This window comes from Megascapheus bottae, chromosome 6 (assembly GCF_031878675.1).
Source record: "Megascapheus bottae isolate mThoBot1 chromosome 6, mThoBot2.hap1, whole genome shotgun sequence".
Classification (NCBI taxonomy): Eukaryota; Metazoa; Chordata; class Mammalia; order Rodentia; family Geomyidae; genus Megascapheus; species Megascapheus bottae.
In genome coordinates, this window is record NC_143514.1 from 10311425 (window position 1) to 10329184 (window position 17760).

General features: G+C 36.9%; 1 protein-coding gene across 1 annotated transcript in view; it reads right to left on the reverse strand.

Annotated features, from left to right (window-relative positions):
• The window catches only part of Dpyd (dihydropyrimidine dehydrogenase), an 800444-nt gene that overhangs the window by 311865 nt on the left and 470819 nt on the right, over window positions 1–17760 (reverse strand). Inside the window, exon 15 of the mRNA XM_090333954.1 lies at window positions 1116–1184. Coding sequence (XP_090190080.1) covers window positions 1116–1184 — 69 coding nt within the window. The remainder of the gene's footprint in view (window positions 1–1115; window positions 1185–17760) is intronic.

Here is a 17760-nt window from a genome sequence, read left to right on the forward strand (position 1 = left end):
TTTTGGTTTTGGTAAGTAAATTTACCAATTTAAAATTTAATGTTCATTACTGAAGGAAGTAGTTTTTAATGCATTTTACTCTTGTAGAAAGGCAGAGAAGCACGCCATGTGATAAAGCCATTCATCATAGTCAGCTTAAAATTGGTGAAGCTCATGCCAAGCACGGGCTCTGTGGAAGATTTCATGGTCAATTAGGTAAATACATGTATAAAATGGACCCAGCACAGGAGATCACCAAGCCAATTACAGATCACGTATAATTTCACCCCCACCCCCAAGTCCCAGAAGTAATTTTTCCTCCCACAGTTAACAAATGCCCAAATAAAATGGACAATCAACAATTTCTGAACATGATAGGGTGTTATAATTTTGTGAAATGTGAAGCCAATTGTTTCAAAGGTCTTGTTAGGGTCAGTTCTCCTGTGTTGGAAAAGTTGTTTAAGAAATCGCCCCTAAGGGTATCTAACCTAAGTTTCATGACAGAATGATGGACGTGTCTACACTATTCTAAGGATGCATTTTCCTTTTTGAAATACAAATTTGAGGCGCATGGTTAGTTGTTTTGCATTTGTGCAAGATGTAATTTATACTATGGAAAACCTGCTGGCTAGTGTTCTATTCAGAAGCATTCTGTCCTACCATTTTATGCATGTGTGTATTCAAACTAGAACAGTATTAAATGAACCTTTTATATTTTAAATATTCAAGAGTTTTATATTCAAAATTTCTTCGCTCACTGTCAAACTATTTTGCCTAAAGGCAAGGTAAGATCAAGTTAGACTCTCAAAGGTAGAATTAAATTTTATCATGGCATCCATCATAATATATAGTTTGCTTAATATGCAAATAGAGACTATATGGATTCAAAGAATAAAGGATTTGTAGGTACTGTGAAATCCCAGGGACCACTTTTATAGAATAAATTCCTTTTAAATTTACATTTCCATCATTTTAATGAAAACACAGGGTAAACAAATTATAATAGCAATGTTTTAACTTACATTTTCAATTCAATTTTACTCCTACTATATTATTTTTTCATGGCAGCTCTTTATTTCAAACTAATAAAAATAGGAGAAATAGAATAAATAAATATGATATTAAAGTAAATATACCTCAGCCATTCTGGAGAGCTCCATCCAATCATTTTTGTCATAACTGCACATGAGACTGGCAATCACAATCTACAAAAAGAAAACAGGAAGAATGTCAATTCAAAGGGTTATGCTATTCTATCCAAGATGTGTATGCATGCATTTATACCAGCAAACTTTCCTATAGGAATTAGTTTCAATCTTTTGAACAAATGACATCATCAGAATCACACACAGGATGGCATTTGAGATTTCAGACAAATGACAGAGATCTTTCCATTTTATCTGTGACTACTTGAGCAAGATATTTAACTCTTCTCCTCTTCTCCTTTCCAAAGTGGATTTAATAACACTGAATTTACCATTTTACTAGGTGACATAGTGGGGAAGGGCTGTCTAAATTTTATAATGTGCATGGAATGTAATGTGCATGGAATGTAATATGACTACTGGTCCAGGAGAGAAGTTTCCACCTGAGAGAGAGGGGGAAAATAATTATCTCCTCTGCCATAACTTAGGACACTATAACTGGTAATGCCCAACATATTCATACTTCATGTAGTTTTAGATGATATTCAGTGTTGCCTATTTAACTGCAGGGTACATGTAACAATAGTTACTCACAGCTTCTTTCCAAAGCAAGAATGCCTTAGGATAGAAATTTGACTCTTATCATCTTAGGGTGTGGCCCCAGAAAGGGCATGGAGCTTCTCAATTAATAAAATGTGGGTATACTACTCAGACACACAAGAATAGAAATGTATAAAAAGGTAATCATTTGACCATCTGGTCAATTCTATTTCAAATGTGTTCACTTTATGCACCTGTTTCACAATTCCTGGCCTCTTTTGCCTCATTTTCTGATAAGGAAGATGCCAACACATGTGTGAATATGGATGATGGAAAAAGCAGCTGTCAAGACCACAGTGCTCTGAAGGGAGAGACCAGGACTGACACAGTCTCTGCTTTGTAATCATCAGCTTTGCTCCCCTAAAGTAAGATGGCAGTGATTTATTATTATTACTACTATTACTATTATTATTATGACCATTTAAAGACTAGGAAGCTGAAACAAGAGTTTATACTCAGCCTAAAGTCACAGAATCTGGTGGCAGGGTGCACTAAAAGCCACTGTGTCCCCACATTCAGCTGTGTCAGGGGATCTGTGGTAAAGGGGAGAGGAATTGTGTCCAGCATGGAGAGAAGGAGGGGAAGCTGGACAGAGGTGTGAAAATCAGGGAGAGAAACGATCTTTAGTTATGTGCTGATCTGATTTTCCTCACAAAGCATTAGGCACAGAGGAAGGACTAACACTGAGTGCCTCAAAGGTTTAAGAGCAAAGAATTGTTCTATGCTTGAACTTATAAGTTTAAATAAATAGAAATAAATTTGTAGGGTTAAAGAAGAGAAAAATATAGAGAATTTCACCAAGCTCTTTGCAAGTTATAGAAGGTGGTGTGCTAAATGACTAATCATTGATGAAGCAGGAATCAGTCTTGGTGATGTAAAAGGATCAGATGTCAAAATACACAGAAGTGTCAACTGGAGATGCCAGCTGTGGAAGAAATCAGGCGATCTGCTCTGTGGATCTGGGTGATAAGAAAACATCCCAGAGCATCAGATGAAGGTAGAAGGGAGGCTGGAGAAATAGTGGATTTGGATAGATCCCTAAGAAAGAGAAGCAAGAAGATAAAAGAGGATGTGGATGCTCAGGATTCAAGTTCGGTATCTGGGGAAGCCTAGAATTTGAAAATGCGGGGAGAAGAGGTGGAATGGTAGAATGGTTGTTCCACAGCCTTGTCCTGGAAAGCATCAAAGAAAATGGGTAGTCATATTCTTCCCGACTCTGTTAGCAAATAGAAAAGGCTCACTTATGCTCTTCCCATTCTTTCCAAGTGATCTAAGAGACCAAGGTTGCACTGCTTCACCCTCCCGAGCTAGAAAGGGGCACAAGGGACTGGGGAGGAGGCAGAACAAGGGATGGCTTCTGGAACTAGGGCTCACACTTTCTCCTGGAGCTTTGCTTTCTTGGAAAGAAGGAGTAGAGGAGGAAGAGGAAGAGGAAAAGAAAAGGCAGCAGGAATTGTGTATCTCACTTGAAGGAAAACAACTGAGGTAAAGCCTGGCATCTGGTGGTAAGTTTTTATTGTCTTTCGTGGACTCAAAGTAGAGGTAAGGTAAAAACAAATCAGATAGCCCCCCACTTCCCTCCAAGACCAAAATCAATAGCTTGTAATTCCAAGGGTGTTGGGGTGGGCTAAGCCCTGAGACTTGTTGATAAGAACTCCAAGGAACAGAGGATACAAAGATATAGACTCAAGAAATAACTTTTTATTTATTACTCTTCCTCCTAAGGTGAAGCTGGCAAGCAAGACACTTCTGTTTTAAGGAGTTTTATTGCTTAACACAAAACAAGATGCAAACCTCAAACCAAATAGAACCCCCCCCCCACACACAAACAAAACAACACTCCACATGTAATAAAATGATCACCCAAGTGGCCTTCACATATATGTGTGAGTTGACTGCTTTGTCCTTCAAACACAGTGCTGGGTCTTTCCTCCAGTGCCTCTCAGGGTCCTAGGAGGGAAAGGAAGGAATTTCTCCCTTGTGGATGGGACACCTAGGCAAAAGGGCTGACCAGAGAAATCCACTGTCAGGAAAAAAGGTTTCCTACCACTGACAGCAAAATATGATAGATGTTCTCAACTAGGGAGTATCATGGTTTCACTTTGCTAAACGACAATGTTAATTTTGATAACGCTTTTATTTGCTTCAAATTTATATTGATTGTGCCAGGATCAGTTAAAATCAGCATCTGCCCTATAGGTCCCTGAGAATCATGAGGAACTACAATTGAGCTCGATGTAGAAGACAAATATCACCCAGAATATTGTCTTGGGTGTCTTGCTGTGGAGGCAGCAGCTGGATTTGAGTTGAAGCAGAGGTTCCCTGGGAGGGGGAGATGGGTCGATGCACACAGACCCAGAAGCAGCCCAGAACTGTCCTGTTCTAGTCTCCCCATTTTCTGAAAACAAAAATCTATTCTCTTGCCCCGTGGATGGGGAATAACCCCATCACCCAGCTGATCAAAATGGCTGGTATTCTATGCCTATCAAATCTCAACATTATTTTTTTACACAGTGTGTGTCTGCTGTCTTTTTTTTTCTTTTCATGTGGGCTCCAACTCAGGGCTAGAGCACTGTCCTTGAGCTTTTGTGCTTTGTACTTGAAGGTAGTGCCCTATCACTTGAGCCACAGATCCCCTTCCGGCTTTTTTGGTAGTTCACTGAAGATAAGTCTCACAGACTTTCCTGACTGGGCTAGCTTTAAATAATATTCCTCAGACCTCAGCCTCCTGAGTAGATAGCCACCAGTACCACCAAGTAAAAGTGGGTTTTCTTATTGGTCCCTAAGTTAGAATGAAGTATGTTGGGAACTGCTAGTGGCCTCTGACTCCTTGTTTAACCTCCTCCCAATCTTGCCCAAAGCTAGATGCACAGAGGCAGTGGGGCCAAAACAGAAGTGAAGACAAAGGACCATGGGAAAGTAGAAATCGTGGAGATGCATAACTCTGTTCTACCTGTGAATTTCAATTTACACTCTGATTTCTACCACTTAGTCTTAACAATTACACCATGCCAAATAAAACTTGTTACCTCTGACAAGCTTCCCAACCAAATTAGCATAAGCATTTTAAATAGCATGGTATTTCAAACTAAGGAATGGCTTAAGAACTTCTATAATCACATGCTAATTCTGAGAAATCACAATGACCAAAATATTGTTTTATCTTTTATTAAACTATAGTGGCATTTGCCTGAGGGTCAAAAGAAATTAACACAAGAAGAAGTACCCGGAGAATAATTTAATCTTTCTCTGATGATTAGAAAGTCTTTTAGCATTTTGCTCTACTCAGTTTTTAATCAAGTAGTAGAAGACAAGTCGTTTTTTTCTAAGAAAGAAGAATATTGATGGATATTTTATAGTGTGGAATATTACACAGTGATCCTAGAAATGATCACCCACTAAACCATACTCTTAACATCATCTTTCTCTTTATCAATATTTCCTTCAATTTATTTTATGTGGCACCTATTTTGAAAGTTGTTCAATGAGGTAATAAGTAGAACATTACATGGCATATAGTACTTGAACTTCATCTCCTCCTGCCCTCCATCCTGTGATACTATCTGGTGGGAGATACTAACTGAGATATGGAAGCACTGAGTTTGAGACATTTACTTAAACTCTATCCATTCACTATTCAACCAGTATTACTAAACAATCTTAATATGAGGTAGTATAGTTATTCTAATTCAGAAGTGATAAATAAAATTAGATAGCAGGGATTTTGAGGATCATGTAAAAATTTTAAAAAGAAAATAATAGGCCAGCTTGTAAGTCAACCTTATTGGATGAAAGCAACAATAGAGGAAAGAACAAGAAAAATGGCTGGGTATATACACAGAGCAGATTGTCTAAGAGATAGGCAATATAAGATAGGGGTTGTTTCATTGGAAACTGAGATGAGAAGGTTATCACACATTGAGTGATGGAATGTGGAATTGAATGAAAGTTGGTACCCCATGGTAAACTTCATAGGCAAAGGAAAAGCAATAGGGGTGTGCATGGCATATTCTGGGAAAGAAAAGGATAATGTGCTAGAAGCTTCATGGCAGGACAAGAACAGCATGAGAGGATACAAGAGAAGCATGTAATAGCCAAGCGTCTCAGAGCTTTGAGTCCTGTAGGAGTTTGGATTTTATTGTAGTTGTAATGGAAGTACATTGCAAAGCTGAAAAGACAGTGATAAAATGATCTGACTGTGCTGAGGGTATAACTCAAGTGGTAGGGTGCTTGCCTAGCAAGCTTGACTCCCTGGGTTCACCTCCCAGGACTGCAACAAAAGAGCAAAGATAAAATTTAGAGTTTTCGAATATGCCTTTGATAGGAAATAAAACAAGAGAGCTAAGAGTAAAAGTAAGGAGTCCATCTATAAAAATAGAAGGCTAATTTTTTCAAAGTGCTACAATTAGTAGGCCAAAAGTAAGAGACATCATTAAGTGATGGTACTTTGGAAAAACAAAATAAATTAGTGAAAGATAAAGTACAAGATGATTTACAAATTAGAACTTATAGTATACAGCTGAACCAAATTTACAGATTTTATATAGCTGACATCTGTTTCATTAGTTTCTTTTTGGTGGACCAGTTATTTGAACTTGATATGTTTCATGATAGACTCTTACCTTAAGTTGTGCTTTACAGACACAGCTTTGACAGCATTGTCAGTTGTGGGGCTTGAATCAGGGCCTGGGTACTGTCCCTGAGCTCACTCAGCTCAAGGCCTTATCCCTGGAGCCACAGCACTACTCTTTTTTTTATTGTTAAGGTAATGTATAGAGGAGTTACAGTTACATTCACCAGGTAATAGGTGCATTACTTCTTGCACATTGATACCCCTTCTCATCTTTTTGTCCCCATTTCCTTCCTCCACTCCCTCCCAATCATTTTGTTTTCTCCCTTTCCTTTCCTATTTCAAATAAACAAATAAATCTATATACAATATACCACGTAATAAAAAGTCAGATACACTTTTTAAGTTACAGAAACAAAGCAGTGATTACTTTTTAATTTGATTCCTTCATTTCCTTATTTGATACAGGCAATTATTTTATGAAAGACTTTCTTAATGAAGGAATTTCTGGATATGAATTACCATAAAATTCACATATTAAAAATTAAGGAGAAGAGTGACATAAAACTCCCAGTTGGTGATGAGCAGGCTGTCTTGTTCCCATTGATTCAAAGTCTATACTTTGAAGCACACATTGTCAAGACAGCTTTTGTACTCTGTAATGGTGCTAAGAACTACCCTGGAAATCTGATAAACAACTCAACTTCATGACAGCCTAAATTAATTCTTTTTAGTAGGAAAATCTGAGCTGTGACAAAGGTGAACCACTGTTAAATTACAAGCAGCAGAGGTAGGTGTTGTCCAACAGTTTAACAAAATCATTCCCATACTGCCACTGGGATTATACTGAGCATGAAAATATTGTGAAAGGACATGTGACTTTTCAAAGACACCTAAACTAAGAAAACATGTTTATTAATATGAAGCATGCAACATTTACATTTTAAAGGTCCTTCCTGTCTTAGTTCTGATTCAGTGATCTGAGTTAGATGCTGTTTTTCTGAAAGATCTTCATGCACATGGAACACTTGGAGAGAAATCTGTCAAGTGCAAAGTTTAGTTTCTCATTGTTTATTTAATGGTAAGTAAGAGGAACGGTCTCTCAGTGGGCTGGCTTTGAGCACAATCATCGGTTCTCAGCCTCTTCAGTAGCTAGTTCATAGGTGTGAGGTACTGACTCCTGGCTATTGGTTCTGTTTTCATTTTGCTTTCTACAAATCCTTCACACATCAAAAATTTCAGAAGGATTTATAATACCAACCGCACACAAAATGTTCATAGCCTGTTTATCTCAACTGTGTCTGCTTCATGCAAATACAGCAGACACAACAAATCTTGAGTACCTACGTCCAACTTTCCTAAAACCCAACTTAGAAAATGTATCTGAATTTACTACATTTGTTTATTTATCCACACTATCTATGTTTATGCTCTATTCTCTTGGCCCAGAATAGAAAGCTAGTAGGCCATTTATTTTTCTCACCTCTCTCTCTTTACATTTCTCTCTTACTCTCCACCATCTAATTACTATCCTTCCATAACTCATCACCCATTGTCAATTACTTCTCCAATCACTGGTTCGTGAACTTCCCTCACCAAGTTACATAGAATGCTAAATCAGAATTCCAAAGGTTCTGGGTGTCTGTGCATCAGAGTCTGTTAAGGGGCTCCAGCAGTTCTCACTGTTCAGGAGAGCAGTTCTGGTCTACTTGCCGTTTATCTCCTGGTTTTTCCTCACACTGCCTCAATGAGCTATCCTGGGTTATAACTGAAGGGCTCTTTTTAGTTGTCTCATCTTTGACTACAGCCTCTGCCTTCTGCCATGATCTTCTACAGGACACAATTCTGAGTCCAATCCAATTTCAGGATTAAATATAATCCTCAGTAGGCTGTACAAATAGAACATAATGCCCCATTGGCTCTGACCATAATAAATTACTTTGCTTCCTGAATGTAACATGGATTCTGCATCCTTTTCACCATATGTCTATCCCTTTGATGTGAGTGCATAAGGAATGCTTTCTGTACTATAGGAACATATGGCATAAGAAAGGAGACACATGTAAATGGATACAACAAATAATTATCCCTAATAACCAGGATATATTGAGAGTAGGAAGGATGGCATAATTATGTACCTATGTACATCAGGAAAGGCATTGTACAAAATAAGACATGATTCTGGAATCATCCATAGAAAGGGACTGGAAAATGATTAAGAACATGGCAAGGATACTGTCAGCAAGGTAAAGCCAGCAAGAAGCTGTGTTTATGCAAACTCAGGGCACTCAGTTTGGCAGAATTGAGGAGAAATGAATGGACACACTCCACAGAAAATCATAGAGAAAGCAAGTAGAGACACTAGGTTTGGGGTTTAAGGAAGGTAGGTAACACCCTAAAGCAATGGTTTCTAACCAGCTGACCACTTGCATATGAGTTTCAGATCATTCTTACTAGTAAACTTCTGTACAGCATCTGGACATGGACTATTATGAGACTTTTGTATTACTCATTCCTTCAACTGACCATTTTGGGCACACCACTTCTGAGATCCTTCAGTATCCTTTGCTTTTTTCTGCTATAACATTTATTCAATTAATTGGTTGCTTGTATGTTTCATAAAAATATTATTTAACTTTTGGGCAACAGGGGAGTATATCTACAGATCTCTAACATTTAGTATCACATCCTGAACGCAGTTGAGGCTCATTAAACACTTGCCAAAATAAATATTAGAGACTGGAGAGAAGGAACACCAAGTGATGCATATTTTATTAGAATTCCAATATTAAAATATAAACCATCTCCATATTCGAATGAATAAAGAACAGGAAGGTGATATGGGTAAGTGGGTCACGAACCTCATGTAATTTACAAAGTATGACTTCTATTAAAGAATAAGTTTCTTATATGTGACTCTACATTTGTGCTCAAATACATGTTTTGATATCCATAATCTCATTTATTTCCCACAATAACCATGAATTTACAGTTCCTTCTACTGAGACAAAGATAATTTAAGTTATTTTCCTAGGTTAAGTTAATCAATAGCAGAGTCAGGGATTAAGCTCAGATCTTTTGATTCTAAATTCTTCCTTGCTACAGGACTGCACCATATTGATTACCTATCCCTTCAATTTACATTAGAGATTCTAGTTGACTTTACATCCCCAAGCCCCTTGAGGTAGATTGAAAAAGAGTGTTTCTTCCCCATGCCCAATCCTTCTGTGGCTACTGCCAACAACAAGTGAAGTTTATTTACCCAACTCTCGGCCTGGGCTGAATTTGTGACTTGTGTTAATCGATAGAATGTGGCAGAAGTGATGTTATACCAGGGCCAAATCAAGCCGGAAGAGACCTGGGAACTCAACTGCTTACTCGGTTGAAATCCTGTCTAGCCATGAAAATAAGACTGGTTATAACAGCTGGAGTGGAAGAGCATGTGACACAGAGCCACTCTCCAGGTTATGTCATCCTGTATCTCACTCACCTGGAACTTGACTACAGGGAGAATGAAAACAGAAGAGACCAGAAGGAGCACATGGTTTAACCTAGATATGATAATTCTTGATGTGCATAACTGTGAACTTAATTAATAGCTGTTTCAGTCCTATATTGGGAGTATTTCTTATGTAGTAAAAGTCGACTTATGTCACTTTTAGTAAATACAGTAGTGAGACTAACATATGCTATACTTGTGAGAGCTCTGCCGTGTGACATTTCATATATATTAATTATCTCTGGTCTTTGGAATAGTACGTTGTAGAAATACCAGCTCTAAAAAAACCCCTCATTTTAAGAGTCTAAATAACTTCACTCTTTAAGAATGACTTAAAAAAAAGAAGAATAAATACAGAGTCTGACTTTTCTGGCTGTAATGTGTTTGCTCTGAATCATTTTCTGTGCTCCTTAGTCACAGACTTTAGAAAACTTAAGGGTTTACTTTGACAGATGGTGAATGTTATCTGATTGTGTGTCAGCTGCTATTCTGTTCATTCACGTATGCTACGGAGGTTTAATTCACACATATATAATTTTATATTAAATTTACATAATCAAGTATATTGTCATAGCTGTTTTGATCAATTCTATATACAGTCTTATAAACTTTGCTGCTCAGACTGCCTTCAAACCACAATTTTCGGATCTCAGCATCTTGAGTAGCTATGATTATAGTCATGAGCCACGGTCACCTAGCTTAATTCATAGACATTCTAACTGAGGATTTCAATTTCACTGTGAAACCCCTCAGTTGACTTACCATCTCAACATGCTTAGCCTTTACACTCTTCCTTAGATACACACACCTGGTGCTTTTTTTTTACCTTTTTAGGCTTCAGCTCAAGCATAATATTCTCACTACTCATTATTCTTCAAGATTGCAACTAACCCACACTTGGTTATAATATGTTTTTCATTGCACTTCCAATTGTAACATTCTCTTATTCAGTGAATTCACTGCCTTTCTCTTTGCATATGGAATGGTAGTTCAACTAGAATAAGAAACATTGCTCTGAATCTCAAACTCTACAGGTACATAGTATATCAATATATTCAAAATTAGTAAATATAAATGTACCAGCAGGTATCTTTTAACAACAGTTATCTAGAAAACAGGAGTCATTTGGACATAGTCATTTTTCATAGAGATTGGTAATTACTGGGTAGTGTGTACTTTACATTAAGTACTCTTTGATAAAGTACAATTATTTTTTTAACTGAAAGAATGTCATTCAGATTTGCCTTTTTCTACAACTTACTTTAGAGTGCAAGGGATGACATTTTGATGGTGAATACTTTGGTTTTAAACGTCCACAGATAAGACTTAAAATATGTCATTGTAAAGGGCAGAAAGCATCATCTTCCTTTGCCCTTTGATCTTTCTATAGACATTGTAAGCATATTAGACTAGCAAATGAATGCGGCTTTTAAAAATAAGTTCATGGACAGAACCAAATTTTATGGATGTGTATTTTATTAAAATATTTTCAAGAATTATTTTTAGATTTAGTTAAAATGCTAGGAAATTCACTAATATCCAGTATACTTTAAACTTTACTTTGATTTGGCAGAACTGAGATTGCAACTATTTTCCTGCTTGCCCAAAACATATTCTAAAGAAAATGTGAATCTGAGACAGGTGCCTCCCTGAACTGGAGGTTCCATGGGCAGCCTAATACAAATAGATGTCATGTCAAGGACATAGGACTGAGCTAGCTCCAGCTGCCATATTGGAAAGAAAAGATGGTGAATGGAGTGGAAATTAGTAATTCTACTCAGCAGTCAAAAGACAAGTACTCTAAACCACAAAGAAGACAACATCTTTTTCACTGGAGAAATAAAGGTTTCATTGAACATCTCTTTCTCCCATGTACCTGTACAATTCCTCATCCATTCCTACCCACTTTTGAGGTGATCCCCATCTACAGTGGCTCCTGTTCTGAGCCAGGTATAGAGGATCTGACCGAAAAAAAAATACATGAAATGAAAGAATATCGAAGTTCTGGTGTTTTCTGAAAACATCTGCACCTTTTTCTACTCCTCTCCTTCTCTCTTTTTCATATGCCAACTATATCAGGATGTTTCTCAGAACCTTCTCTAAAAAATGTTAATTCCTGGTTTAGATCCATATACTTTTACCTCTCAGTTTACAATTCTGCCAACAATGATCCCTTTGGTAATCCACAATATAAATAAAATGTTTACTGTATTTCTCTTTTTAGAATAAAGATTCATGGTATTAAAAAATAAAACATTCATTTTAGGATTAAATGTTGATAAATTGTTTCCTTCTCTCAATATGCTGTTGATACTAAGGAAGAAAATAAAGTAGTTCCCCTACTGGGTGAACATCTTTGGATTTCATATTCATTATAAATTTCAGTTCAAAATGTTTCTCCTCAGAAGTCAGGCAAAGTAGTTTACAATAGGAATTATGACAGGACCTTTTATTCAAAGTGATTGGAACCTTTCTGGTATAGACTTTATGAAGTATAATGAATGTGATGACATTTGTTCCCTTATTTGCATACCATAAAAACAAAGCAGAGTGCACAAAAACTACCTGTTAAATTCACATCACCTGTTAAATGAGCACATTCAGAAGACAATGTACTATCATTAAAATGAAGAAATAAATGCTAATCTGTACATAACCATAAACTTCTTTATTTCTAATACATCATTATGCAATAACTTCAACATGCACACAAACAGTAAAGAACTTACTAAGGAATCCTAGGGGAAAAAGATGCCCATATTTCACTGGTCTGATTTTTTTTATTTCATAAATTTGTTCTAATTTGAACATAACTTATCCAAGTGATATACTCCATCCATTTATAAGTTACTGAATTCACAGAAACCTATGGCAGATCATTGCAGAATGTAAGAATGGATGTTTTTCATGATAATATGTTGAAAACACATAAACAAGATAGTGTTTTTATCTTGGAAACATGCTTCTTATTGTTCATATTTTCCAGCCTGAATACCTAGGTGTTGATATCAATATTACTTATAAGCAGTAACAATGAGGTATTTGTTTTATAATCCTTTCTCTCCCTTCTCCCACACATAATTACATAATCTTTGCGACTTTCAAAACAAGTTATATAAAAGTAGCCTTTCAAAAGGAAGTAATTGTATGTCTGGGTTTGTAATCTAAATTAAAAGCAATCTATGAGGTATTTCAACTTCAACCTTTGAATAAAAATGTAGTTATAAGCACATATTTACCTTAGGGGTTAGTGTGAAAAGGTGCACACAATCAAGTTAGGAAAAATACAATATGGAAATTTGGATATCACTAAATAGCTCCTGCTTTGATAACACCGTTTGCATCAATTAAATAGAGTTAGGCAAACAACAAACTCTATGGAAACAAGAGGCTTCTATTAGTTGTTTTAATATAGTGTATAAAGTTATTTCTTTCTTGTATTCACCACCTCCCTTTGGTTTATCCCCTTCTGTGACTGTACTTGATTTTGGTACCCCGTGTCTTGTATATATGGTTTTTTTTTAATTGGGGAAGGGAAGGGGAACAACAAAATAGTGAGACAAAGGACAAAGAGTGAACCAGTACAACAGTGATACTCATAAGACAACATGTTGGAAATAAGCTTTACAACTTGGGGGTGTGTGTTGGGGGGAAGGAAAATGGGAGAAAAATGAGGGAACAGGTAACAATATCTGATAAGAAATGCACTCATTACCTTACTATGTAACTATAACTCCTCTGTACATCAATTTGACAATAAAATTAAATTAAAACAATAGAATGATTTGATTTAAGAGAAATATTCTGGGTCAGAAACATTTGAATTATTTACAACCAATTGGTCCATCATTTAATGAAAGAATAGAGAAGTATTCTTCTCTCCATGTAGCTCTAAGGAAACGTTCTGGTAGAATACCATAAAGGCTTGTGAAGAGGATTTTTGTCTCAGATGCAGCTTATGCCCCCACATCCGATACAGTTTTCTAATGCATTTTCACATGCATGATCATCAATGCCCATTCAAGGAAAAAGTTTACCATATGTTACATTTTTCAACTAGCAAGAACAAAGGGCAAATGGGGCCTGGCCTTGTACATGAAACAAAAATATATAAAAGCAAAACAAAGGCGCCTTACATTTTTGCTCAATAAAAGAGTGAATGCCACATGCAATGGCTGAGTGGAAGCTTCTGTAGGCACCATGCTGTTCTTTCTTGAGACAAGTGTTCAGCAAGGCACAGATAGAAAGAAAAGAAGATACAAATACAGTAGACCTCATGTGTCCCTCAATCTATCTTCTCCCCAGTTGAGAATTGTGCACTACAGTATAGCAGCCAATGTTTCCTTTATATGCTTTATAAGGGATGGAGATCTTTGCTGTTTATTGAAGAAACATTCACAATATAGTAGGTATTTAATGTCAAGAGATTTCTTTTTTCTTTTTGTTTCCCCCTGAAGAGACACTTAGTTATTCCTCTTCAACCAGGGCCATGTCCTCTTCTCTTTCCTTTAAACATATTCCAAATTCTCAAAGTATAATTTCTCATGAGAAATAATGAAACCAGAGAGATTTTTCTGCAATTTCTAAACTGGTATGTAGCATACCCCACATGAGGAGAAAATAATTGATGCATAAATACAAAAATTACAAGCTCTTATGCATACATATATGCCATATATGCGTCCCTCTCAAGCAACTCCCACAGTAACTCTGCCCTCAGCCATCACAGTGGCTAGATTGCTCATCCAAAAGAAACAAAACCTAAAATTAAAGAGTCACATATTCATAATCAAGATTTTCTACGTTACATGGAAGAATTATAGTATATAAATTTAACCTTACATTTTTGTCCTGTAGAGACAAACGTTTTCTTTTTTTTTTTTTTTTTTGGAGTTTTGTAAATCATGAAAGCTCATTTCTGCATCAGTTAGTTACCTGTCTTGATTGAATATCCTAAGCAATTTATATTAAATGATCCATTTTATCAAAATATCTCTGGCAGAGAGCCACCTGCTCATCCCTATCATCCTAGCTATTCATGAGGCTGAGATCTGAGGATCCTGGTTTGAAGAGGAGTTTCCTCTTACCTCTAATTAACCACTCAAAAACCGGACTCTTTTCTCTAATTAACTCCACTCAAGTGGTGGAGTGCTAGCCTTCAGCACAAAGAGGCTCAGGGACAGTGCCCAGGTCCTGAGTTCAATCAAGCCCCACAACTGACCAAAAATAAATAAATTAATTAATTAATTAATTTAAAAAACACAGTTGGGATGGGGATAGTAACTCAGTGCTAGCAGTTGCATAGCATGCTCAAAGCCCCTAATTCCATCTCCAGCACTGCAAAAGAAAAACACTTTGTAAAATACTTTGTAAAAATAAGTTGTAATTGTGAAGCTTCTTAATTAGATGTTATCCTTAGTTTATGCTCAGGGTCCTAATGAAAATATTCCATCAAAGCTAACGAGTGTCCATATTCATGTATTAAAGGATTTGTATAGTTTTGGCTTGACAGTGGCTTCACAGTGCCCTTCTGTGATAATCCAGAGAGGGAAAGGCCCATCCCATGCTGACATCACCACTTGGGGGGAGGCCAAGCACAGTGGGGCATGCTGATAATCCTAGTTAAATGGGAAACAAAGGTAAAGAGGACTGCAATTGCCTCCCATCTAGGCTAGTCTATCTTGATCTATGTTAAACTCTTTTCAACTGAATAACATTGACAGGTGGAATGTATTGTGAGAGCCAGAAGGGCAGGAAGTCCTGCCCTAAGAGGAAAGCAATGACAGCCAATAGATAGGAGCTAGGTGTTCCAGGGAGGGACCTGCCCACAATGCCCAGAAACTCCTGAAGCAGAGCCATGTCTGGGCCTTCAGAAGAAGCCAGAGAGCCATGCAGGAAAGCTCTGGAGCTGGAGGAGTGTCCAGGCCTGCTGGGAAAAGAGAACAGTAAGCCACAATGGGTCCTGGTGAGGCTACAAATGTGGACAGAAGTGCAGACAGGCCTGCACAGAAGCAAGGGACCTGCATTGAGGTGAGAAGCTACAGACAGTACTGTGGAGAAAAGAGGAGAGGAAAACACTTGCCTCCTTGGAGGTTGCAGCTGCTCCTAGTTTTGAGGTATTCCAGGACAAGACAGTTGCAAACTGATGAATAAAACTCCTTTTCTCCCTTTAACTGTGCCTCTGTGAATTTTGTAGTTCTCAGGTTATTTTATTTTCCCTGACTTATCTCAGACAAAGGCCACAGAAGAAAATTCACTTGGCTTTGGTAATTGTTGTTGGAGAATGTTCCCCTGCTGGGCATGTTCTTGCCTTATCAGTGTTTAATCTTTGCATTCACAGTCACTCTGCCTTTGCAACATGTCTTCCTGCTTTCTAATTTAATTGTGGAAGATGTTATAAGCCATTGCTTAAGCAAAACAAAATCATGCAGGTCTGTAGCAGGAAAAGATGGATTAATGACTCAGCCTACCTTTTTTTTTTTTTTTTTAGCAATGTCCTTTCAATTGATACCTGAGTGATTGTTTCTGCTTTAATGATCTTAAATGATGCCCAGCCTTAATCTTTATGTTTGATAAAATTACATTCCATTTACAAAACTATTATGCTCTCTGAGTTGTCTATATTTAAGTGAATACTTACAAGTACTGTGGGATCATTCACATCTTGTTACCAATAAAATTTCGTTGATAGACCTGCTGTAAAAATCTTTCCCATTACATGTCATTTTGTTATTTTAGCTCATATTATTTATTAGTCTCTACCTGTTTAGTATTTACTACTGAAACATTACTGCTAGTATAGGTATATAGTATGGCTTCTGTGAAATGATTTGGTATTGTTAAGGTTTAAATTTGTCCTGTATTTCCAATAACTTTATAGTCTTTATATTTTGTTGGCAAGCTTTTTTCTTATATGCTTTATTTTCCCATGTAGGGCATCTCATATGTATCAGCTTTACTTCTGATTAATGGGTGTGGTGACTATTCAATACCACTTGTCTTACTAAGCAAAAGATGGAGGAAATGATTAGTCTAGCAAGAAAAATCCAATACTATTGTTGTTTAAAAATTACTGGCTTCTTTAGTCCTCAGTTCCTCAGAATTGGCTATTAAAGTAATTTTATCCAGAATCTGAAAGCCTTGCCTCAATATAGTGTCTTTTACAGGGAGGGAAATCTAATACTGTGGAACTCTATATAGCAATGGGTAATAAATAGACATGGATCCACCTGTCATTGGTGCAGTGTAGTGTAGGAGCATATTGTCTTGTCAGTGGTCTACACTGTGCTTCACTTAATTTGGGGCAGATGAAGGACAGTAGTGACTATACAGTGTTAGATTTTTCCAGAATCAATGATTTGAGAAAAACACTCAACTCTTTGGTTTTCCATATCTATAAAGGTAGATAATGCTTTCATTTTTCATTGTGAAAATGCTATTTTTTTTGTTTTAGCTCCAAGAGCTACAGCAACGTCTTTCCTAGAATATGTTGGAACTCCAAACGTATCAGTTCTTTTGAAGAATTTCTCGGGTAATCAATAGCTCTTGTTGCCTGTGGTAGGAAGTGTCACATTCATGGTGAGTCAGAAAAACAACAACAAAAAATGCTATCTGGAAGTCATTAGGGATCCAGAACTTATAAAGTTAGTTACACACACAACACAATTTTTAACACATGTGCAAGTTCTATACCATGCACTTCTGAAGTGGGAACATTGTTCTACATCCACAGGTATATCTTTAATTTCAAGGGCCTCACCAAATGCCTCTTCACTTAGGTCTGGCTTCATCTACAGCCTTAAAACAAGGTCATTTTGACTCATATTTTTCTACTAGTGGTCCTTAGCACTTGCCTTCAAGTAATATATCCATATGCACATTCATTGGTTAATTTTAATTTTCTCAAATTATATGATAATGCTGGTTTCTTGATGATGGCCATTCTAATTAGAGTAAGGGAGAATCTC